The sequence below is a fragment of the Salmo trutta genome, unplaced genomic scaffold, assembly GCF_901001165.1.
Source record: "Salmo trutta unplaced genomic scaffold, fSalTru1.1, whole genome shotgun sequence".
Lineage (NCBI taxonomy): Eukaryota > Metazoa > Chordata > Actinopteri > Salmoniformes > Salmonidae > Salmo > Salmo trutta.
The window spans coordinates 234,373-258,857 of record NW_021822211.1 but is presented as its reverse complement, the minus strand read 5'-3'; the positions used below and the strand labels follow the sequence as shown (position 1 = coordinate 258,857).

The 24,485-nt window shown below is 45.8% G+C and overlaps 1 protein-coding gene across 2 annotated transcripts; it reads right to left on the bottom strand.

The window, feature by feature from the left end:
- Positions 1–1,079: 1,079 nt before the first annotated feature.
- On the bottom strand, positions 1,080–24,305 carry rad54b (RAD54 homolog B). 2 transcript variants are annotated; one of them, XM_029743140.1, is made up of 15 exons: positions 24,190–24,305; positions 23,497–23,669; positions 21,628–21,823; positions 7,246–7,467; positions 6,750–7,049; positions 6,474–6,636; positions 6,117–6,342; positions 4,542–4,628; positions 4,259–4,379; positions 4,039–4,178; positions 3,270–3,566; positions 3,039–3,202; positions 1,984–2,245; positions 1,547–1,811; positions 1,080–1,468 (listed from the first exon to the last, which is right to left on the bottom strand). In XM_029743140.1, exons 2-15 carry the CDS (start codon positions 23,662–23,664, stop codon positions 1,248–1,250), a joined length of 2,832 nt encoding a protein of 943 aa, XP_029599000.1. In that variant the 5' UTR covers positions 23,665–23,669; positions 24,190–24,305; the 3' UTR covers positions 1,080–1,247. The 2 variants fall into 2 exon arrangements, with proteins under 2 accessions (XP_029599000.1, XP_029599001.1); XM_029743141.1 differs by lacking the exons at positions 21,628–21,823; positions 23,497–23,669; positions 24,190–24,305 and adding an exon at positions 16,272–16,393.
- Between the last annotated feature and the right edge of the window lie 180 nt (positions 24,306–24,485).

The window sequence follows — 24,485 nt, the reverse complement described above, 5'->3', positions numbered from 1 at the left end:
GCTCTCCATCTCTACCAGTAGTAACTACAGTACCGAGACTCTCCATCTCTACCAGTAGTAACTACAGTCCTGAGGCTCTCCATCTCTACCAGTAGTAACTACAGTACTGAGGCTCTCCATCTCTACCAGTAGTAACTACAGTACTGAGACTCTCCATCTCTACCAGTAGTAACTACAGTACTGAGGCTCCATCTCTACCAGTAGTAACTACAGTACTGAGGCTCCATCTCTACCAGTAGTAACTACAGTACTGAGGCTCCATCTCTACCAGTAGTAACTACAGTACTGAGTCTGGCTCTCCCAGGGTGGTGTTGTGTGTACACATGTCCTTCATGCCAGCCTTGCTGTGTGTGTGGTCCTGGACTATAACTCAGATAATATATACCTTTATGAAACAGTTAAAGACAGTGGAAACACACTTTGCCAAGAATGAAACAGTTGACATGGACACACTCACACAGCTGGATTCCTCTCATTCCAGAAGTAATTTCCACCTCTCCATTCCTATAAGTCAAACACAGGTTTTAATGGAGTGTTTTAATTCATCTGCAGTGTTTAGATACTACTGCACTGTTGGAGCTAGGAACACAAGCATTTCACTACACCGGCAATAACACCTGCTAAACATGTGTATGTGACCAATACAATTTGATTTGATTAATTTGCAGCGTTTGATTCATGTAAGTAAGCATTTCACGGTCAGGTCTACACCAGTTGTATTCGGCGCATGTAACAAATAACATTTGATTTGATCTGCAGTGTATGATTCACCTGCAGTGTATGATTCATCTGCAGTGTATGATTCATTTGCAGTGTTTGATTCATCTGCAGTGTTTGATTCATCTGCAGTTGCAGTGTTTGATTCATCTGCTGGTTGAATCATCTGCAGTGTATGATTCATCTGCAGTGTTTGATTCATCTGCAGTGTTTGATTCATCTGCAGTTGCAGTGTTTGATTCATCTGCAGTTGCAGTGTATGATTCATCTGCAGTGTATGATTCATCTGCAGTGTATGATTCATCTGCAGTGTATGATTCATCTTGTTATTTCTGAAACAGAAAAAAAGACAGAATACGCAGTATAACTTAGCAGTTTATTCCATAGTTTACACTTTCTCTTCTATCAAACTGTAAAAACAGTAGAAAATATAAAGAAAGAATAACATAGTCCAATGTTTCTCAGAAAGGGACACTTCTTTGGTCTCTGCATGAGGACATTTGTGGAAAGCCTGTGTGTGTGTGTCTGTGTTACTGAGTGGTGTGTGAGATGGTGGACTGGAAGGCGAAGGAGATGTGGTTTCGTGCGTGGTCCAGGTAAGCATCTCTGAAGGTGTGTGTGTCCCCTGCAAAGTGTCTCCACTGCATCAGCTCTGACATGCTCAGATGCTTCTGCCCCGCCCCACCACGGTCACCTTGACGACCCAGCTGACACGGCCTATCAGACGCAGGCGCCTTATCCTCGCCTTCTTCTATAATACACACAAGAAACACATTAAATAAAAACACAAGCAGACAACGGGCGTGATATATATATATATATATATTACCTGGGGCTGATCCGTCCATACTGCAGCTGCAGTGTAGCAGGTCGTGAGTGAGACAGGGTGTGTCCGTCAGGCTGAAGAGATCTCGCAGCTCATTGGAGGAGAAGCTGGTGTGCTCCGCCCCTTTCCCCAGGTCCACCACTGTCCCAGAAAGCCCCTGTTTGGACACCTGCCTCTGGAAGATACGCTCCTCTATGGTACCTGCAGTGAGCAGGCGGTAGATGTGAACAGTCTTCTTCTGTCCGTCTCTCCACACTCGTGCCATTGCCTGGAGGGGGACAGACACACACACATCAGCCCAACTATCACATCAGGAGGAAGGCCTCTTCCTCATCATCACTCCTCCAAGAGCATAGCAGGTACTGACCGACCAGTAACGTGTACATGTGTGTTTCAGATGTGAACGAAACATACACTAATGGTGGTGTGTGTGTGTGTACCTGTATATCGTTGGCAGGGTTCCAGTCGATGTCGTACAGGACCAGGTGGGAGGCGCCGATCAGGTTAAGCCCCACCCCTCCGGCTTTAGAACTCAGGAGGAAGAGGAAGTGGGCGGAGTGAGGGCTGTTGAAGTTGTCCACCAATCGCTGCCTCTGGATGGTGGGGGTGTTGCCGTCCAGGCGACAGTAGGTGTAGCCCAGGTGGACACACAGGTCCTGGAGTAGGTCTAATGTCTGAGTGTAGTTGGACACCAACACCACCCTGTACACACACACACACACACACGATCAAGATCATCTCACGGTTATGTGCCAGCATATGAGTGTGTCAACCATAGAATTGGAATACTAGACTGGACATGAACCTTCTTATGATGGTCTAAAGGTCAGCCATGTTGGTCAGGGAGTTCTGTGATAAGATGTTGTGATAAGATATTGTATAAAGTAATGCATTTTAAGAATTTATCTGCTCTGTGTTTGTTAGCCAGCCAGTTTTAGAGGAATGATTCTATAAATGTTTCTAATTAACTGCCAATATGCCAACATTACATTGAAACAACACAGTCAATCAGTTGATGATGGGACTGAGACAAGTTGTAAATGCAACAAGTACTGATATTGTGTCATATAACTCACAGCTTTCCAAGAAAACTAAAATGTTGACATTTATGGTCTGTTTACATATATTTCAAAGGCTATTTATACAGAAAATGTGTATAAAATCCATATAAATTGTTTTTATAATTATATGACAATATTTTAGGTAGAAAATTATTCTATTACACTATTTCTGATATCACATGCGTCTCTTTTATTTTCCTCTATAAGAAACATCTGGATTCTGCCTCTACTGCCATTCATTCCAATTAGACAGGTTTGGATTTCTCCTTGGCCAATATGGCTGCCATTTCACCCCATTCTGGAACTTTGAGGGTTTATGACAGCCCATCTAGTAATGTAATAGGATCCGTATGGTGTCAACAAACCAATGCCAGTGTGGCCGAATCCCTTGACGAACTTCATACAAACACGCACACACAGACACACGCACAGACCTGTCAGTAGGGCTGAGGTGGCGAATAGTGGTCAGTAGGTCAGACAGGACCAGTAGTTTCCCTGAGTCAGCTGTACTGAAGCCCCCAGAAGAGTAAGACTCTGGAAAGACACCTCTTAGCCCTTCATACAGAGAACCCTCTGCTGAGCCGCCATCAGAACGCTCCTGGAACACACAATCATCACCATCATCATTGTTGTCATCATCTTCATCATGTCTTTATGTGTCATACCTGTACAGCGGAGTAGAGCAGTCCTGGGTGGTTGCAGAGCTTTTTCAGGCTGGTGATGCAGGCGAGGTGTGTGTGAGTCTGTGTCTGTGTCGACCCCAGTAGACAGGCTCGGATGACACGGTGCGAGAGGAGAGCCTGGTACAGTTCCTGCTGCAAGGGGGAGGGGCTACAGAACACTGTCCAATCAAGACGAGGCGGCAGGTAGCGGTTGATGATCTCTTGGGTCCGCCTCAGAATAAACAGACCAGTCAGACGAGAGAGCTCAGCCGCTCGCTCCTCCCCCAAAACTCTCTCCTCCTACAGGGAGAGATATAGAGAAGGAATGAAGGGAGGGAAAGAGATGGGGACAGTACCTCAGTGCAGGAGGGCTGTCGGGAGCGTACAATAGAGAGATAGTGTAGAGGTATAGAGATAGAGAATGTAGATGGGTAATGTACCTCAGTGCAGGAGGGCAGTCGGGAGCGTACAATAGAGAGATAGTGTAGAGGTATAGAGATAGAGAGTGTAGATGGGTAATGTACCTCAGTGCAGGAGGGCTGTCGGGAGCGTACAATAGAGAGATAGTGTAGAGGTATAGAGATAGAGAGTGTAGATGGGTAATGTACCTCAGTGCAGGAGGGCTGTCGGGAGCGTACAATAGAGATAGTGTAGAGGTATAGAGATAGAGAGTGTAGATGGGTAATGTACCTCAGTGCAGGAGGGCTGTCGGGAGCGTACAATAGAGATAGTGTAGAGGTATAGAGATAGAGAATGTAGATGGGTAATGTACCTCAGTGCAGATGGGCTGTCGGGAGCGGAGGATTGGCTCCTCATACACCTTCCTGTAGGCAGCAGACGACCCCAGAATGCCCGGGTTCACAAACTCTATGATGGCATAGAACTCCTGCAGGTCATTCTGGACAGGAGTACCTACAGTACAGCACACACAATATATCAGAAAACACTAGGAGAAAGTATACGGTCAATAAAACAGAGGGCTGTGTGTGTACCTGTCAGAATAACTCTGCGTGTACAGCTGAGACCACTGAGGGCAGAGGAAGTCTTGATGCTGCTGTTCTTCAACCTGTGACCCTCATCACAGATCACCAGCCCAAACTCCAGCTTCTGTACCTACACACACACACACACACACACACAGAACGTTATGATGTCCCATGAGTGTATCATCCATCGTACTCCTAATCTGTGTCATTTAGGAGTTGAGGTGTAATTCAACAGTGTTGTAACACTGGTACTTCCCCCTGTTAGATAAGCTGCTGTGAACCAACTCACCACCTCCAGAGAGCGGAGCAGCATCTCATAGCTGATCACCAATACACTGTGGAGAGGAGACGCTGCAAACAGCTCCACCCTGTGGTCCTAATGACAACACGGAACACACACACACACCACCATATGGATCAGAAACAGCACTACAGGGAAACACACTCCCCCTCTTCCTCCAAACACACCCCTACCTGGTTAACAGACGCTGATCAAACACACCCTACCTGGTTAACAGTGTAGACACTGATCAAACACACCCTACCTGGTTAACAGACGCTGATCAAACACACCCTACCTGGTTAACAGACGCTGATCAAACACACCCTACCTGGTTAACAGACGCTGATCCAACACACCCCTACCTGGTTAACAGACGCTGATCAAACACACCCTACCTGGTTAACAGTGTAGACACTGATCAAACACACCCTACCTGGTTAACAGTGTAGACGCTGATCAAACACACCCTACCTGGTTAACAGACGCTGATCAAACACACCCCTACAGTGTAGACACTGATCAAACACACCCCTACCTGGTTAACAGACGCTGACCAAACACACCCCTACCTGGTTAACAGACGCTGACCAAACACACCCCTACCTGGTTAACAGACGCTGATCAAAACACACCCTACCTGGTTAACAGACGCTGATCAAACACACCCTACCTGGTTAACAGTGTAGACACTGATCAAACACACCCTACCTGGTTAACAGTGTAGACGCTGATCAAACACACCCTACCTGGTTAACAGACGCTGATCAAACACACCCCTACAGTGTAGACACTGATCAAACACACCCCTACCTGGTTAACAGACGCTGACCAAACACACCCCTACATGGTTAACAGACGCTGATCAAACACACCCTACCTGGTTAACAGACGCTGACCAAACACACCCCTACCTGGTTAACAGACGCTGATCAAACACACCCCTACCTGGTTAACAGACGCTGATCAAACACACCCTACCTGGTTAACAGACGCTGATCAAACACACCCTACCTGGTTAACAGACGCTGATCAAACACACCCCTACCTGGTTAACAGTGTAGACACTGATCAAACACACCCTACCTGGTTAACAGTGTAGACGCTGATCAAACACACCCCTACCTGGTTAACAGACGCTGATCAAACACACCCCTACCTGGTTAACAGTGTAGACGCTGATCAAACACACCCCTACCTGGTTAACAGACGCTGATCAAACACACCCTACCTGGTTAACAGACGCTGATCAAACACACCCCTACCTGGTTAACAGACGCTGATCAAACACACCCTACCTGGTTAACAGTGTAGATGCTGATCAAACACACCCTACCTGGTTAACAGTGTAGACGCTGATCAAACACACCTCTACCTGGTTAACAGACGCTGATCAAACACACCCCTACCTGGTTAACAGACGCTGACCAAACACACCCTACCTGGTTAACAGACGCTGATCAAACACACCCTACCTGGTTAACAGTGTAGACGCTGATCAAACACACCCTACCTGGTTAACAGACGCTGATCAAACACACCCTACCTGGTTAACAGTGTAGACGCTGATCAAACACACCCTACCTGGTTAACAGTGTAGACGCTGATCCTCTCACGGCCGAGCCACTTCTTAAACTCCGCCCCCCAGTTCTGCACCAGGCTGCCGGGGGCAACCACCAGCACAAGCTTAGCAACCGGCTTCCCGCCGTATGGGCCCTGCTTTAGCAGCGTCCACGTCAAAGCCACGCTCTGGAGAGTCTTACCCAGACCCATCTCATCTGCCAGGATAGCACCGTACCTACATGTAGCCCTGACACACACACACACATAATCAATCAAAGTAAATAAATAGCAGCCCCAGCACAGAGCCTTGTGGAACACAACATTACATTTTGGAGTGATCAGAGGATTCATCATGAACAGACACACATCTCCTATTACCTCATCCCCATGACACACTCGTAGAGGAACAGCAAGCCGTCTCGCTGGTGGGGTCGGAGGTGAGCGGTCAAGTAGGGGTCAACCACCACATCCACCAGTGGGAGGCCTGCCTTGTTATACGCCCACTGGTGATTGGTTGAGGGCCGGGGCATGACAATGGCTCCTACACACACCATTAGAGAGATGATGAGTGTGGTGTGTTTGAAGTGTGTGAGAATGTGTAACTTCATGTGTGTGTGTGATGAGAGAGTGTGTTCTGTATGTCTGTGTATTTACCTGGTGCTAGAGGGTCATGGCGTGGTTTACAGGGCCCCTCCTCCTGAGGCTTGGCCACTCCCCTATCAGTCTCTCCGCCCAATAGCGTCGGACGGCAGAACGGTTTGGAAGCTGGGCATCGTGTGGGGGGAGGAGCTGATATCTTAGGCTCCTCCTTCTCCACATGGACGTCAAGGAAACAGCGGCCCTTATTGTAGTCCAGCTCTGATATGAGTCCCATCACCTCCACCTGTTTAGCTCCTATCATCAAGGTCTCTCCTTCACCCAGCGATGCCAGCTCTGATACCTTATAGCCACTACCTACACACACACAATCTGAATCACTCTCCGATGCACTAGGAAAATAACCCTCTCAGGGCCGGTCTCCTGGCCACAGATTAGCCCTAGTTCTGGACTAAAACCACTTTCAAATCAGAATTCTCCATTGAGCATGATTTTTAGTCAAGGACTATGTTTAATCTGTGTTTGGGGAAACCTAAAATGCGCACACACTCACCCTTGCCGATGTCCTTGCCCTCCATGTCTTTAAGCGTGGCGGTACGCCCTCGTGTCACCAGGACAGCGTCTCCCTGCCAGCGTTTGTGTTTCCTCCCACTGGCTTTACACCACATCACACTGAAGTACCGCGGCCCATCAGAACCAGCACCGCTACCGGACCCTGCCCTGACCACACGTGGACCACACCCTCCTGCTGGACTCTGTGGGGAACATCTGACATCTGAAACCCCAAAAAGATCAACACAAATAATCAGAGCATTAACACACACATTACTGCTCACACAAACAGCAGCCTGCAAACTCTAAATATACTGGAACAAACAGCAGCCTGCAAACTCTAAATATACTGGAACAAACACCAGCCTGCAAACTCTAAATATACTGGAACAAACACCAGTGGAGACAAGAAGCTCAACTCTTTTTCAGTACAAGATACTGATTGGTCTTTTATATAAGCTAAAGCAGGAAGGTATGAAAGCGTGAATTCCTATTTTAAATGTATGTAGTTCTGTCCATTAATGTTCTGTATTATGTCATGTTTTGTGTGGACACCAGGAAGAGTAGCTGCTGTTTCAGCAGTAGCTAACGGGGCTCCTAATAATAAAATACTACACTCTGAACCAAGACTTTGAATTGCTCTTTAAAATACATTTGTTTTCAATTCTGTTATTGACAGCAGCAACATACAATTTAGAAAAATGTGAATTGCGTGTGTACACAAATCTCAAATGATGATTCACTAAGGTTTTATGCAAGATCTGCTGAGTGGCAGTTCACATGTTCACCAGCAGAGGTTGCTACTTCACTGAGGCCTCCACTCTACTTGCAGCCTGGGACTTTCCTACAGCGCCATGCCCAGGATGAGACATCAGCCCTGGGCCGCAAGAGGCTGTCCAAGCCATTTCACTATATTTCTCTCTATAGAGGGTCTCCCTTGCCTTACAGAGAAACATTTAATCCAGTCTCCTCAAAAATTACCATATTAGGACTGTATAGTTACTGTAGTTCTTAGGCATCACTGCATCCGTGCTTTACCTCACTTCTTCACTAGTGAAGTGTAAAAGCTACCTGCAGGCAGGGTCTGAATTACACATTCACTCTTACAGTGAAGATAACCTCATATTGAGTCCAGACCGAAGAGGAGAGGTGAGGAGAGATACAGTGCCTTGCGAAAGTATTCGGCCCCTTTGAACTTTTCGACCTTTTGCCACATTTCAGGCTTCAAACATAAAAATATAAAACTGTAATTTTTTGTGAAGAATCAACAACAAGTGGGACACAATTATGAAGTGGAACGAAATTTATTGGATATTTCAAACCTTTTTAACAAATAAAAAACTGAAAAATTGGCCGTGCAAAATTATTCAGCCCCTTTACTTTCAGTGCAGCAAACTCTCTCCAAAAGTTCAGTGAGGATCTCTGAATGATCCAATGTTGACCTAAATGACTAATGATGATAAATAGAATCCACCTGGGTGTAATCAAGTCTCCGTATAAATGCACCTGCTCTGTGATAGTCTCAGAGGTCCGTTTAAAGCGCAGAGAGCATCATGAAGAACAAGGAACACACCAGGCAGGTCCGAGATACTGTTGTGGAGAAGTTTAAAGCCGGATTTGGATACAAAAAGATTTCCCAAGCTTTAAACATCCCAAGGAGCACTGTGCAAGCGATAATATTGAAATGGAAGGAGTATCAGACCACTGCAAATCTACGAAGACCCGGCCGTCCCTCTAAACTTTCAGCTCATACAAGAAGAAGACTGATCAGAGATGCAGCCAAGAGGCCCATGATCACTCTGGATGAACTGCAGAGATCTACAGCTGAGGTGGAAGACTCTGTCCATAGGACAACAATCAGTCGTATACTGCACAAATCTGGTCTTTATGGAAGAGTGGCAAGAAGAAAGCCATTTCTTAAAGATATCCATAAAAAGTGTCGTTTAAAGTTTGCCACTAGCCACCTGGAAGACACACCAAACATGTGGAAGACGGTGCTCTGGTCAGATGAAACCAAAATCAAACTTTTTGGCAACAATGCAAAACGTTATGTTTGGCGTAAAAGCAACACAGCTCATCACCCTGAACACACCATCCCCACTGTCAAACATGGTGGTGGCAGCATCATGGTTTGGGCCTGCTTTTCTTCAGCAGGGGCAGGGAAGATGGTTAAAATTGATGGGAAGATGGATGGAGCCAAATACAGGACCATTCTGGAAGAAAACCTGATGGAGTCTGCAAAAGACCTGAGACTGGGACGGAGATTTGTCTTCCAACAAGACAATGATCCAAAACATAAAGCAAAATCTACAATGGAATGGTTCACAAATAAACATATCCAGGTGTTAGAATGGCCAAGTCAAAGTCCAGACCTGAATTCAATCGAGAATCTGTGGAAAGAACTGAAAACTGCTGTTCACAAACGCTCTCCATCCAACCTCACTGAGCTCGAGCTGTTTTGCAAGGAGGAATGGGCAAACATTTCAGTCTCTCGATGTGCAAAACTGATAGAGACATACCCCAAGCGACTTACAGCTGTAATCGCAGCAAAAGGTGGCGCTACAAAGTATTAACTTAAGGGGGCTGAATAATTTTGCACGCCCAATTTAAGTTTTTTATTTGTTAAAAAAGTTTGAAATATCCAATAAATTTCGTTCCACTTCATGATTGTGTCCCACTTGTTGTTGATTCTTCACAAAAAAAATACAGTTTTATATCTTTATGTTTGAAGCCTGAAATGTGGCAAAAGGTCAAAGTTCAAGGGGGCCGAATACTTTCGCAAGGCACTGTATATGGGGGCGAGGGGCTAAAAAAGAGGGGAAGAGGGAGGGATAGAGAAGGGGAGGTTGGAGAAGGGAAGAGATGATAAAGCACAAAACCTATTTAGAAAAACTATTTTAATAGAAAACAATGAAATCACAGAAGATGTGAACAACAAACACAGAACATCACACCACTGTAACAGCAACACCCCCATCTAAACCCCTCCTCATCATCTATCATCTTCCCTCCTAATGGGATGGTAAAGCAACACAGGGTTTTGAACCAAATGAAACCAGTCAAAATAGTACCAGTTTTAAAACCAGTGATTGTAGCGCCTCTCGTCTGACAAAAGCAGAGATCTGTATTGTCTTTTGCTCCAGTCATAGCTCAACAGTAGTCACCACACACACCGTTCCACACGTAAACACACCATTTAAATCCTCCCTCAAAACACACACTTCCTTACGCAAATACACGGTTCAAAAGGCCCAGTGCAGTCAAAAACTAGATTTCCCTGTGTTTTATATACAGTACCAGTCAAAAGATTGGACACACCTCCTCAATGTTTTTTCTTTATTTTACTATTTTCTACATTGTAGAATAATAGTGAAGACATCCAAACTATGAAATAACACATATGGAATCATATAGTAACCAAAAAAGTGTTAAACAAATGAAAATATATTTTAGATTCTTCAAAAGTAGCCACCCTTTGCCTTGATGACAGCTTCGCACACACTTGGCATTCTCTCAACCAGTTTCATGAGGTAGTCACCTGGAAAGCATTTCCATTAACAGGTGTGCCTTGTTAAAACATTTATTTCCTTCTTATTGCGTTTGAGCCAATCAGTTGTGTTGTGACAAGGTAGGGGTGGTATACAGAAGATAGCCATATTTGGTAAAAGACCAAGTCCATATTATGGCAAGAACAGCTCAAATAAGCAAAGAGAAACGACAGTCCATCATTACTTTAAGACATGAAGATCAGTCAATAGGGAACATTAAGAACTTTTAAAGTTTCTTCAATTGCAGTCGCAAAAACCATCAAGCACTATGATGAAACTGGCTCTCATGAGGACCGCCACAGGAAAGGAAGACCCAGAGTTACCTCTGCTGCAGAGGATAAGTTCATTAGAGTTACCAGCCTCAGAAATTGCCGCCCAAATAAATGCTTCAGAGTTCAAGTAACAGACATCTCAATATCAACTGTTCAGAGGAGACTGTCTGAATCCGGCCTTCCTGGTCCAATTGCTGCAAAGAAACCACTACTAAAGGACACCAATAAGAAGATCATTTTTTGGGCCAAGAAACACATGCAATGGACATTAGACAGGTGGAAATATGTCCTTTGGTCTGATTCCAAATGTGAGATTTTTGGTTCCAACCGCCATGTCTTTATGAGACACAGAGTAGGTGAACGGATGATCTCCGCATGTGTGGTTCCCACCGTGAAGCATGGAGGAGGAGGTGTGATGGTGCTTTGCTCATGACACTATCTGTGATTTATTTAGAATTCAAGGCACACTTAACCAGCATGGTTACCACAGCATTCTGCAGCGATACGCCATCCCATCTGGTTTGCGCTTAGTGGGACTATCATTAGTATTTCAACAGGACAATGACGTAAAACACACCTCCAGGCTGTGTAAGGGCTATTTGACCAAGAAGGAGAGTGATGGTGCAGCATCAGCTGACCTGGCCTCTACAATCACCCGATCTCAATTCAATTGAGATGGTTTGGGATGAGTTGGACTGCAGAGTGGAGGAAAAGCAGCCAACAACTGGTATGCATTTGTGGGAACTCCTTCAAGACTGTTGGAAAAGCATTCCTCATGAAACTGGTTGAGATAATGCCAAGAGTGTGCAAAGCTGTCATCAAGACAAAAGGGTGGCTACTTCGAAGAATCTAAAATATATTTTGATTTGTTGAACACTTTTTTGGTGCAATATGTGTTATTTCATAGTTTTGATGTCTTCACTATTACTCTACAATGTAGAAAATAGTACAATTGAATTAGTAGGTGTGTCCAAACTTTTGACTGGTACTGTATATTTCCACACTATGAGATTGGAATACTGTGAAATTGTGAAAATTATGATAATGCCTTTTTAGCGTGAAATTTCAGCCTGTTTTGGTGGGATGGAGTTTTGGCCTGCCTGGTGACATCACCATAAATGTGTTAATAGACCAATAAGAAAGAGAGTTCCAAACTGTTCTGCCAATAACCATTTGTTTTCAGTTTTCCCCTCCCTACTCAGACCACTCGCAGACAATCCTAGCAAAATTCTTACTTGAGAAATTGAACTTTGCTAAGAATCTATTTGTTTCTTTTTGACCATTTTAATGGAAAACAATCACAGTAAGGTTGTTTGTTACCCAGAAATGATTTCATATTGAGATAGAGAAGGCTGCATTGGACCTTTAAATCCTCCCTCAAACTCACTGTTCATCACACAAACATTATTTCTCAGACCAAACCCCTCTTCCACACGCTAAACATTCAACACAGAAATACAAACAATTCAGAGCATCCTCCTGAGTTCCACATGGTCAGTCCAGTCAGGCCATGGGTGTGTTAGTTATAGGGGCAGTGGAAGTCCATGCCTCAGCCTGGCTGCCCTCAGTTTCTCTACTTTGATTTTTGCTCTCAGAAGCTCCTCCTCCAGTTCCTGCTTCCTCTTTAGCCCCTCCCTCTTCTCCTCCAGGTATACGCCCATCTTTCTGTGATTGGTCATGACCTGCTCGTGCTCCTCCTTGGCCAGCTGAAGGGGACGGAGCCTGTCAGGGTCACGGCGGGGGTAGTGGTCATGAGGGTAAAGGTCACGTTGCAGTGGAACGGGTGAGGTGGAGAGGGGCAGGACGACGGAGGATGGGCAGGGCGAGAGGGAGCCGTCATAACCATGGACACTGCCCAACTCCTCATCTTCCTCCTCCGCCCCCTCTCCTAGCACCACCCCCACACGCGTGGAGAGGATGGTCAGGTCTGGCGGAGGCTTCACGTCCACATCCTGGTCCAGCCTGACCACATCCTGGTCCAGCCTGACCACATCCTGGTCCAGCCTGACCACATCCTGGTCCAGGTGGTGGGTGACGGGGTTTGATGGGTAGTCTGGGAGGGAAGAGCTGCTGCCAGGTTGCTCCATGGGAGAGTCATGCTTATACATCATCCTGCAGATAAACAGTATAATAAAGCTTTATTACTGTATCGTTATTATACATCACCCTGCAGATTAACAGTATAATACAGCTTTATTACTGTATCGTTATTATACATCACCCTGCAGATTAACAGTATAATACAGCTTTATTACTGTATCGTTATTATACATCACCCTGCAGATTAACAGTATAATACAGCTTTATTACTGTATCGTTATTATACATCACCCCCTGCAGAGACAATATGGAAAATAATACAGCTTTATTACTACAGCCATACATGTATAAGTGGCACTAGGTGGGGGAATTGAGAGTATTCAATCAATCAAATGTATTTATATAGCCCTTCTTACATCAGCTGATATCTCAAAGTGCTGTACAGAAACCCAGCCTAAAACCCCAAACAGCAAGCAATGCAGGTGTAGAAGACCAGGTGTGTAGAAACACAACCGGTCTTCGGGACGGTCAAAAACATTCTTCTAAAACCCTTTTCATGACCATCTCATACTTTGCTAAAGAATGCATTCTCCTACTGTGGGCTAATACCTCTCCTACGTTTAAAATGTGAATTGACCAGATTGTTGACTTTCTGCCTCTTGAAAAGCGGGTTTGATAGACTCGTCTCCACAACTCAAATATATTTCGAACTGGACAGAGTGAATGGGGTGACGTGTGTGTAAACGTGACGTGTAAGGTGCTGTAAACGTGACATGTAAGGTGCTGTAAACATGACGTGTAAGGTGCTGTAAACGTGACGTGTAAGGTGCTGTAAACGTGACATGTAAGGTGCTGTAAACGTGACGTGTAAGGTGCTGTAAACGTGACGTGTAAGGTGCTGTAAACGTGACGTGTAAGGTGCTGTAAACGTGACGTGTAAGGTGCTGTAAACACGACGTGTAAGGTGCTGTAAACGTGACGTGTAAGGTGCATTAAACATGACGTGTAAGGTGCTGTAAACGTGGCATGTAAGGTGCTGTAAACATGACATGTAAGGTGCTGTAAACATGACGTGTAAGGTGCTGTAAACGTGACGTGTAAGGTGCTGTAAACGTGACATGTAAGGTGCTGTAAACATGACATGTAAGGTGCTGTAAACATGACATGTAAGGTGCTGTAAACATGACATGTAAGGTGCTGTAAACATGACGTGTAAGGTGCTGTAAACATGACGTGTAAGGTGCTGTAAACATGACGTGTAAGGTGCTGTAAACATGACGTGTAAGGTGCTGTAAACATGACGTGTAAGGTGCTGTAAACATGACGTGTAAGGTGCTGTAAACATGACGTGTAAGGTGCTGTAAACATGACGTGTAAGGTGCTGTAAACATGACGTGTAAGGTGCTGTAAACATGACGTGTAAGGTGCTGTAAACATGACGTGTAAGGTGCTGTAAACATGACGTGTAAGGTGCTGTAAACTCATATTGTGCTTGTTGTCTCAGTTAAAGCTGGAACTATCATATAATAATAAACTATACACTGAGTATACAAAACATTAAGAACAAATGCTCTTTCCATGACAGACTAACCAGGTGAATCCAGGTGAAAACTATGATCCCTTATTGATGACATTTTTTAAATCCACCTGAAATCCGTGTAGATGAAAGGGAGGAGACAGGTTAAAGAAGGATTTTAAAGCCTTGAGACAATTGAGAATGTGTGCCATTCAGAGGATGAATGGGCAAGACATAAAATGTAAGAACCTTTGAACGGGGTATGGTAGTAGGTGCCAGGTGCACCTGTATGTGTCAAGAACGGCAATGCTGCTGGGTATTTCACGCTCAACAGTTTCCCGTGTGTGTCAATAATGGTCCACCACCCAAAGGACATCCAGTCAACCAGACACAACTACGGTCCATAATCCCTGTGGAACACCTTGTAGAGTCCATGCCCTGACGAATTGAGGCTGTTCTGAGGTCAAGAGTGTGAGCATGAGGAGTGTGTGCATGTGTAAACTGATTGAGGTTAGCTCTGTGTTCAGTTCTACAGAGCAGACCCTCCCCTCTCCTCTAATTACTGGTAAGAGCTCTATAGAGCAGCCCCTCCCCTCTAATTACTAGTAGAGCTCTACAGAGCAGCCCCACTCCTCTAATTACTAGTAAGAGCTCTACAAAGCAGCCCCTCTCCTCTAATTACTAGTAGAGCTCTACAGAGCAGCCCCTCCCCTCTAATTACTAGTAGAGCTCTACAGAGCAGCCCCGCTCCTCTAATTACTAGTAAGTGCTCTACAGAGCAGCCCCGCTCCTCTAATTACTAGTAAGAGCTCTACAGAGCAGCCCCGCTCCTCTAATTACTAGTAGAGCTCTACAGAGCAGCCCCTCTCCTCTAATTACTAGTAAGAGCTCTACAGAGCAGCCCCGCTCCTCTAATTACTAGTAAGAGCTCTACAGAGCAGCCCCGCTCCTCTAATTACTAGTAGAGCTCTAGAGCAGCCCCTCTCCTCTAATTACTAGTAAGAGCTCTACAGAGCAGCCCCGCTCCTCTAATTACTAGTAAGAGCTCTACAGAGCAGCCCCGCTCCTCTAATTACTAGTAAGAGCTCTACAGAGCAGCCCCTCTCCTCTAATTACTAGTAGAGCTCTACAGAGCAGCCCCTCCCCTCTAATTACTAGTAGAGCTCTACAGAGCAGCCCCTCCCCTCTAATTACTAGTAGAGCTCTACAGAGCAGCCCCTCCCCTCTAATTACTAGTAGAGCTCTACAGAGCAGCCCCTCCCCTCTAATTACTAGTAGAGCTCTACAGAGCAGCCCCTCCCCTCTAATTACTAGTAGAGCTCTACAGAGCAGCCCCTCTCCTCTAATTACTAGTAGAGCTCTACAGAGCAGCCCCGCTCCTCTAATTACTAGTAGAGCTCTACAGAGCAGCCCCTCTCCTCTTCTCTAATTACTAGAGCTCTACAGAGCAGCCCCTCTCCTCTAATTACTAGTAGAGCTCTATAGAGCAGCCCCTCTCCTCTAATTACTAGTAAAGCTCTACAGAGCAGCCCCTCCCCTCTAATTACTAGTAGAGCTCTACAGAGCAGCCCCTCCCCTCTAATTACTAGTAGACCAGCCCCTCCCCTCTCGTAGAGCTCTACAGAGCAGCCTGTGTGTGTGCGTGTCTCACCTGTGCATCGTCGCTGGGTCTTTATCATGGTGGATAGCGCCGTGATGGAAAAGGTGAGGTATCATCTCCATCACTCTCCTCGTTGGTTCAGATATACTTCCTCTGTACTCTGGCTGGGCGTGTCTCCGTTGCATAACTTCCTGTTTGGCCGACTCCTTCAGCCTCTTGTAGAGGGTGCGTAGGCCCTGGGCAGTGCGGGGGGGCCTGTCCCCCCCCAGGACGTTGTACTGCTCAGACACTGTGTCCCAGCACTTGTTCTTGTCCACGATGACAGCGTGCTTGTTGGTGTGCTCCTCCAGGATGCGAATGTGTGGGCGGACCAGCTTCAGCAGGTCCAGTTTCTCAGACAGGGTGAAGTTGGAGGAGCGAGCCTTACCCACCATACTGGACGACATGTAGACGGACCCAGACGCCATCTTAGAACATAGCCCAGGGAACCAGACTGGACCGAGCCAGGCCTAGACACCAGCACTAACTCAACACAATATCTTGCTTCTTTTCCTCTCCTTCTTTTGAGATTTGGTCTGGTTCTCTACCTTCCTTTTCTTTCTGTTCTGTGATGAGGCTCAGGCTAATACTGGTTTAACTCTCACTCTCTTCCTTGTCCCTCTTCTTTCTCCCCCTTCATGAATTCTCAATCAAACACAGTCTCTGTCTAACGCATGTACTCTCTCTCATCCGAGGTCTTCTCTGCTCTGTGTTACACAACACACACGGGCAACAATAAGAATCAGGCTTAACTAGGCCAGCCTCGTTTAGGCCCCCGCCTACCGCGGAGGGCTTTGGGTGAATTCCTCCCAGCTTAGGCTGACGCAGGCTAAAGCCGCTTAAACCCAGCCCGACCTACTTACAGCCCGGTCTCTCTAAACCTCAAACCAGCGCTCGTTCTAACTGCTATACACCAAATACTAACATACGGGGGGAATATGTGTGCTTACATGGGGAAATACCGATGAAATTGTAAAGATGCATTTTCTTTATTCTTATTTCCGTTTAACTAGAAAAGAGGAAACGGCGCTGGTTTAACCGGAGCGGTGTGCGCGCAGCGCGAGTCCGTGCGAATGCGCGATAAAAAAATGGACACAAAGGAAAAATCAGAGCTACTTCTCAAAGAGAAACACACGAATCATCCGCGGACGGGAACAACAGAATGAGCGAAAAACTAGTGAAAAGCGGAGAAAGGAGAGGAGACAGAGGCACTAGTTGCTCTGAGAGGGAGGGGGGACAGAGCGCGTGTGCTCACTGATCCCAGGCACAGCTCTAATCTGCCTCGCGCTGCCGCTGCACTACCCACGCTCATTTGCATAATGCTGGACCTGCTGTCATTAAAACATAGGCTTGTTACAGTTGGCTAGGCTTCATTCAGTGTGTGTTTGTTTCACTGAAGCCCAAGTCAGAGCATTAAATACATCCCTGCCAGTCCTAAATGGATAGACTAAGTGTCGCTCACCTTAGAAAGGCGATGTTGGTTTGCTGCATTTCCTTTCTAAAGCAGCATATACATTATCTTGGTTTTAAGGAAGAATTATAACCACAAATGTTAAGTGGCATAAAAAATTACAAGTCCAGGCACACGTTAGGGTTGGCAAATTAAAAATACTTGAATTTGTAGTCATAATTAAAATACACCAACGAGTATCGGCTAAGGCCTAAATCAGGCTGACAAAAATGAACAGCTTTTTAACTGGGCCTGTTGGTCCGAGAGCTGGTGCTCCAATACAGCCAGACGGTAGCAGAGTAAACTGGTGGCTGGAGTCTTTGGCAATTTTTCAGGCCTACCTCTGATACCGCCTGATATAGAGGTCCTGGATGGTAGGGAGCATGGCCCCAGTGATGCACTGGGTTGCCGCACCAACCTCTGTAGCGCTTTGTGGTTAAGTTGCAGAGGGAGGGGTTCAGTCCCAGGGTACCTAGCTTGGTGAGGAGCTTGGAGGGGACTATGGTGTTGAACACTGAGCTGTAGTCTATGAACAGCATTGTCAGTTATTTCTCCTCTTGTCCAGGTGGAAGAGGGCAGTGTGAAGTGCAAGATTGTGGATCTGTTGGGATGGTATGTGAATTGGAGTGGGTTTAGGGTGTCTGGGATGATGGTGTTGATATGTGTCATGACCAGCCTTGGACTTCATAATTACAGATGTGAGTGCCACATGACTACAGTCATTTAGGCAGGTTACCTTGGAGATCTTGGGAACAGGGACAATGGTGGTGCGTTGAAACATGTTGGCATTACAGTCTGGGACAAGGAGAGATTGAACATTTCTGTAAAGACACTTGCCAGCTGGTCTGCCATGCTTTGATGAACACGCTCTGGTATTCCGGCCTTGTGATTGTGAACCTGTTTAAACGTTTTACTCACATCGGCTACGGAGAGCGAGATCACAGTCATCTGGAAAAACAGGGGCTTTCACGGAAGGCATTGAGCTTGTTTGGGAGTTCTGCATCGCTACACAACTCGTGGCTGTTTCTCTAGGTAATCTGTTATCGTGTGCAAGCCCTGCCAAATACGACGAGCGTCGAAGCCGATGTAATAGGATTCCACCTTCCTCCTATATTGTCCTTTTGCATGTTTGATGTCTTGTCGGAGGTCGTAGCATCTTATCCTGTCTTTTACATCAAGGACCACATTGGAAATAACCCAAAGGTTAAATCTAGACTTGGTTTCCTCTATCGTAATCACTCATCTTTCACCCAGCTGCCAAACTAACCCTGATTCAGATGACCATCCTACCCATGCTAAATTACGGAGAAGAAATGTATAGATCAGCAGGTAAGGGTACTCTCGAGCAGCTAGATGTTCTTTACCAGTCGGCCTTCAGATTTGCCAACAATGCTCCTTATAGGACACATCACGGCACTCTGTAAACTGTCCGTCTCTGTATACCCGGTGCAAGGCCCACTGGTTGATGCCCTCACTCCCCCCTATCTGAGATACCTACTGCAACCCTACCGAGTGGTGCAGCGGTCTAAGGTACTGCATCTCAGTGCTAGAGGCACTACAGACCCTGGTTCGATCCCGGGCTGTATCACAACCGGTCGTGATCGGGAATCCCATAGGGCGGCGCACAAATTGGTCCAGTGTCGTCCGGGTTAGGGGAGGGCTTGGTAGTCCATCATTGTAAAATATTAATTTGTTCTTAACTGACTAGCTAAATAAAAGGTTAAATAAAACAATACAAATATATATACACAGCACCCGTTCTGCCAGTCACATTCTGTTAGAGGTCCCCAAAGCACACACATCCCTGGGTCGTTGCTCTTTTCAGTTCGCTCCAGCTAGCGACTGGAACAAGCTGCAAAACACACTCAAACTGGAAAGTTTAGCCTTTTTGCCTCTTGCTAGGCTGTCATTGTAAATAAGTATACAGTGCCTTCGGAAAGTATTCAGACCCCTTGTCTTTTTCCACATTTTGTTACGTTACAGCCTTAATCTAAAATTGATGAAATCAGTTTTCTCCTCATCAATCTACACACAATACCCCATAATGACAAAGCAAAAACAGGTTTTTAGAAATGTTTGCCAATTTAGATTTCTTTTTTACTGAAATATTACATTTACATAAGTATTCAGACCCTTTACTCAGTACTTTGTTGAAGCACCTTTGGCAGCGATTACAGCCTCAAGTCTTCTTGGGTATGACGCTACAAGCTTGGCACACCTGTATTTGGGGAGTTTCTCACATTTTTCTCTGCAGATCCTCTCAGGCTCTGTCAGGTTGGATGGGGAGCATCGCTGCACAGCTATTTCCAGGTCTCTCCAGAGATGTTTGATCAGGTTCAAGTCCGGGCTCTGGCTGGGCCACTCAAAGACTTGTCCCAAATTCACTCCTGTGTTGTCTTGGCTTTGTGCTTAGGGTTGTTGTCCTGTTGGAAGGTGAACCTTCACCCCAGTCTGACGTCCTGAGAGCTCTGGAGCAGGTTTTCAACAAAGACCTCTCTGTACTTTGCCTCGATCCTGACTAGTCTCCCAGTCCCTGCCGCTGAAAAACATCCCCACAGCCTGATGCTGCCACCACCTTGCTTCACTGTAGGGATGGTGCCAGGTTTCATCCTGACGTGACACTTGGCATTCAGGCCAAAGAGTTCAATCTTGGTTTCATCAGATCAGAGAATCTTGTTTCTCATGGTCTGAGAATCTCTAGGTGCCTTTTGGCAAACTCCAAACAGGCTGTCATGTGCCTTTTACTGAGGAATGGCTTCCGTCTGGCCACTCTACCATAAAGGCCTGAGAGATGGTTGTCCCTCTGGAAGGTTCTCCCATCTCCACAGAGGAACTCGGGAGCTCTATCAGAGTGACCATCAGGTTCTTGGTCACCTCCCTGACCAAGGCCCTTCTCCCCTGATTGCTCAGTTTAGCCCGGCGGCCAGCTCTAGGAAGAGTATTGAGGGTTCCAAACTTCTTCCATTTAAGAATGACGGAGGCCACTGTGTACTTGGGGACCTTCAATGCTGCAGAAATGTTTTGGTACCCTTCTCTAGATCTGTGCCTCGACACAATCCTGTCTCGGAGCTCTACGGACAATTCCTTTGACCGTGGGACCTTACATAGACAGGTGTGTGCCTTTCTAAATCATGTCCAATCAACTGAATTTACCACAGGTGGACTCCAAGTTGTAGAAACATCTCAAGGATGTTCAATGGAAACAGGATGGACCTGAGCTCAATTTCAAATCTCATAGAAAAAGGTCTGAATACTTATGTAAATAAGGTATCGGTTTTACATTTTGTATAAATTTAGAAAATGTTTGAAAAACCTGTTTTCGATTTGTCATTAAGGGGTATTGTGTGTAGATTGCTGAGGATTTGTTTTTATTTCATCCATTTTAGAATAAGGCTGTAACGTAACAAAGTGAGGAAAAAGTCAAGGGGTCTGAATACTTTCTGAAGGCACTGTATGTTCTTAATTGACTTGCCTGTTTAAATAAAAAATATCCCTATTTTATTAGGCAAAATACAGTTTCTACCCGTGCCTCACCTTTTTGGGTCTTAAACTCAATTGTTAACCTATACAAAATCCCAGCATTTCTCAAACAATATTTTAGAACATCTTTAGCAACAGCAGTGAAATGTAAACAATATATGCTACATAGTTAATTAACTGCATTTCGCTTATGGCACACCAAATGTTCCTGACTATTCTTACCATCATCGTTGGTTAGCAGTAACTTTGTTGCTTTATAATCAGTGATTTTCATCACCAGGATTTCTGCTTTTGACATACAGAGAGTAAATCCAAAGCTTACCAGAAGTACTGCTCCACATTTGAATGCATTAGATCTCCACCAGGAATACCTGGTTTCAATGGCAACGTTTACTGTGCCACCACCACAACCCACCCCACCTCCCATGTCTGACTCACCAGCTGGGTCTCCAGTGTTCTCCTCTGTAAAGGAAGGGTCTTCAGGCTCTAGCTCATTCTTCTTACCATCTGCTGCACCCAGCACCCTGGCTAGAGCTCTGGACAGGCCTGGAGCTTGGGGGCTGCTCTTAGCCAGGCTGAAGGCCTTCACAGGCAGGGCAAGGGGCGGTGCAGGGGCTGAGAGGCTCCTCTGGACCTGCAAGGAAGGAGAACTGTTAGATAGGTCTGAGAAGGTCCACATGTCGCAGTATGAGTGAAACCCTTTTGCACAGTCTTGGATGAAGTCAAATCAATTCAAATGTTATTTGTCATATGCTTCGTAAACAGGTCTGGACTAACAGTGAAATGCTTACTTCACAACAGAGAAATAATAGAGAAAACACGTAATAATAAAATAGATACACAATGAGTAACGAGACGTTGACAAAAAAAAGCCTTTCGTTAACTAACACCCCCTACTAGCTCTGACTTTGCTGATAGCTACTTTCAGGAAGAATGTACTTACTATGACTGAGATGTGTGGTTGTTTCACCTAGCTATCTGAAGATGGATGCACTAAGTAGCTCTGGATAAGAGTGTCTGCTAAATGACTACAATGTAAATGTAAACCATTGAACAGTTTTTTTAAACTAACTATTTAACAGTCTTATGGCTTGGGGCTAGAAGCTGTTCAGGGTCCTGTTGGTGCATTGGTAGTGCTTGCCATACGGTAGCAGAGAGAACAGTTGATGATTTGGGTGGCTGGAGTCTGAACATTTTTAGGGCCTTCCTCTGACACCGCCTGGCATAGAGGTCCTTGATGGCAGGGAGCTCGGCCCCAGTGATGTACTGGGTCGTATTCACTACCCTCTGTAGTTCCATGCGGTCGGATACCAAGCAGTTGCCATACCAAGCGGTGATGCAGCCCCTCCAATACAGCCCTGTCGATGTGAATGTGGGTGTGCTCGGCCCTCCGTTTCCTGTTGTCTACCATCAGCTCCTTTGTCTTGCTGACATTGAGGGAGAGGTTGTTGTCTCTGACCTCCTCCCTATAGGATGTCTCATTGTTGTCGATGATCAGGCCTATCACCGTTATGTCGCCGGCAAACTTAATGGTGTTGGAGTCGTGCGCACTCACACAGTCGTGGGTGAACAGGGAGTACAGGAGTGGACTAAGCACGCACCCCTGAGGGGCCCCCATATTAAGGGTGAGCATGGCGGATGTTGTTGCCTACCCTCACCACCTGGGGGCGCCCTGACAGGAAGTCCAGGATCCAGTTGCAGAGGGAGATGCTCAGTCCCAGGGTCCATACCTTAGTGATGAGCTTGGAGGGCACTATGGTGTTGAACGCTGAGATGTAGTCAATGAACAGCCTTCTCACGTAGGTGTTCCTTTTGTCCAAGTGGGTAAGGGCAGTGTGGAGTGCAATACAGATTGTGTCATCTGTGGATCTGTTGGGGAGGTATGCGAATTGGAGTGGATCCAGGGTGTCTGGGATGATGGTATTGATGTGAGCCATGACCAGCCTTTCATACCATTTCATGACTACAGATGCTACATGGCGATAGTCATTTAGACAGGTTACCTTGGCGTTCTTGGGCCCAGGGTCTATGGTGGTCTGCTTGAAACGTAGGTATTACAGACTGGGTCAGGAAGAGGTTGAAAATGTCACTTTAGACACTTCCCAGCCGGTCAGTGCATGCTCTGAGTACGCATCCTGGTAATCTGTCTGGCCCTGCGGCCTTGTGAATGTTCATTTGTTAAAGGTCTTACTCACATCGGCTAGAGAGAGAAGTAGCTCCAATATGACTCCTATGCTTAATTACTACAATAGTAATAGGGGTCACATTTGTGGCTAAGGATGAAAGTGAAGTGGACCGTGTGTTCACCTTGTTGAGCACGTTCCCCAGGGCGAGTTTAGGGGCCAGAGGCTCCAGTTCAAGCAGGGTACCCACAGGGGGATCAGGAGGACCAGCCAGTGAGGCTCCTGGAGGGATGAACCGGGGCTTCTTTGCCATGTTACCAAAGACCTGGCTGGGGGCCCCTGAGCGACGCATCCTGTCTGTGTGAGGGGATGTTTGTAATATTTGATCAAATCATTTCATATCTATAAGAGGGCTTATGGGTAGGGGTGGCCAACCCTGAGCCCCCTGGAGAACAAGTACTAGTGGTCCTGGGTATGCAGGCTTTTCTTCCCTACTGTAACCCCTTATTCAGCTAGCTAACTAACTAATCAATGTTCTAGTAAGCAGCTGATTAGTAAAAGGCAGCTAGTTAAATAACAGATTTACATAACATAGCTATATATTACTTCCATTCAGTGTACATGGCCCTTGAATAGTTAATTCAGATCAATGAGATGTATGGGTTTATACCAATGATGAGTTTATACAAGTCATTGTTAGTTCAGATAGATACATTACGTTAACTGTTAGCTAACGTTAGTGTAGCTAGTTAGCCCAAATTAGTGAAGCTACCTTGAACATTTCAACATTTTCATCTCATCGTCTATAACAACCAACTAGCTTGTGACAATATGTTGGAAAGATAACATAAGGCATAAATGTGTGTTTCATACATACCTGTTTAGTCAAGCAAACCTCTGCTTTACAGTTAGTTACAAGAAAACAATGATACACAACTCTTCAGAAATGAATTCTCCCGCTAAAGTGGCGTAAACTGCTATTGGCTACGTGTTACGTAGAGGGGCGGAGTCCAGTGTTAGTGAGTGCACTCGTTTTCTACTCCCGCGGCCCCAAACGGTGGAGTTTGCTCTCGTTCGGTCGTCTTGCGATAAGAAGCACAATCTGCGGCTGTCAGCCGGTGTCGTGCCGGTAGAGGTAAAACGAGTGTACATTTTGACTTCTAAATAATCTGA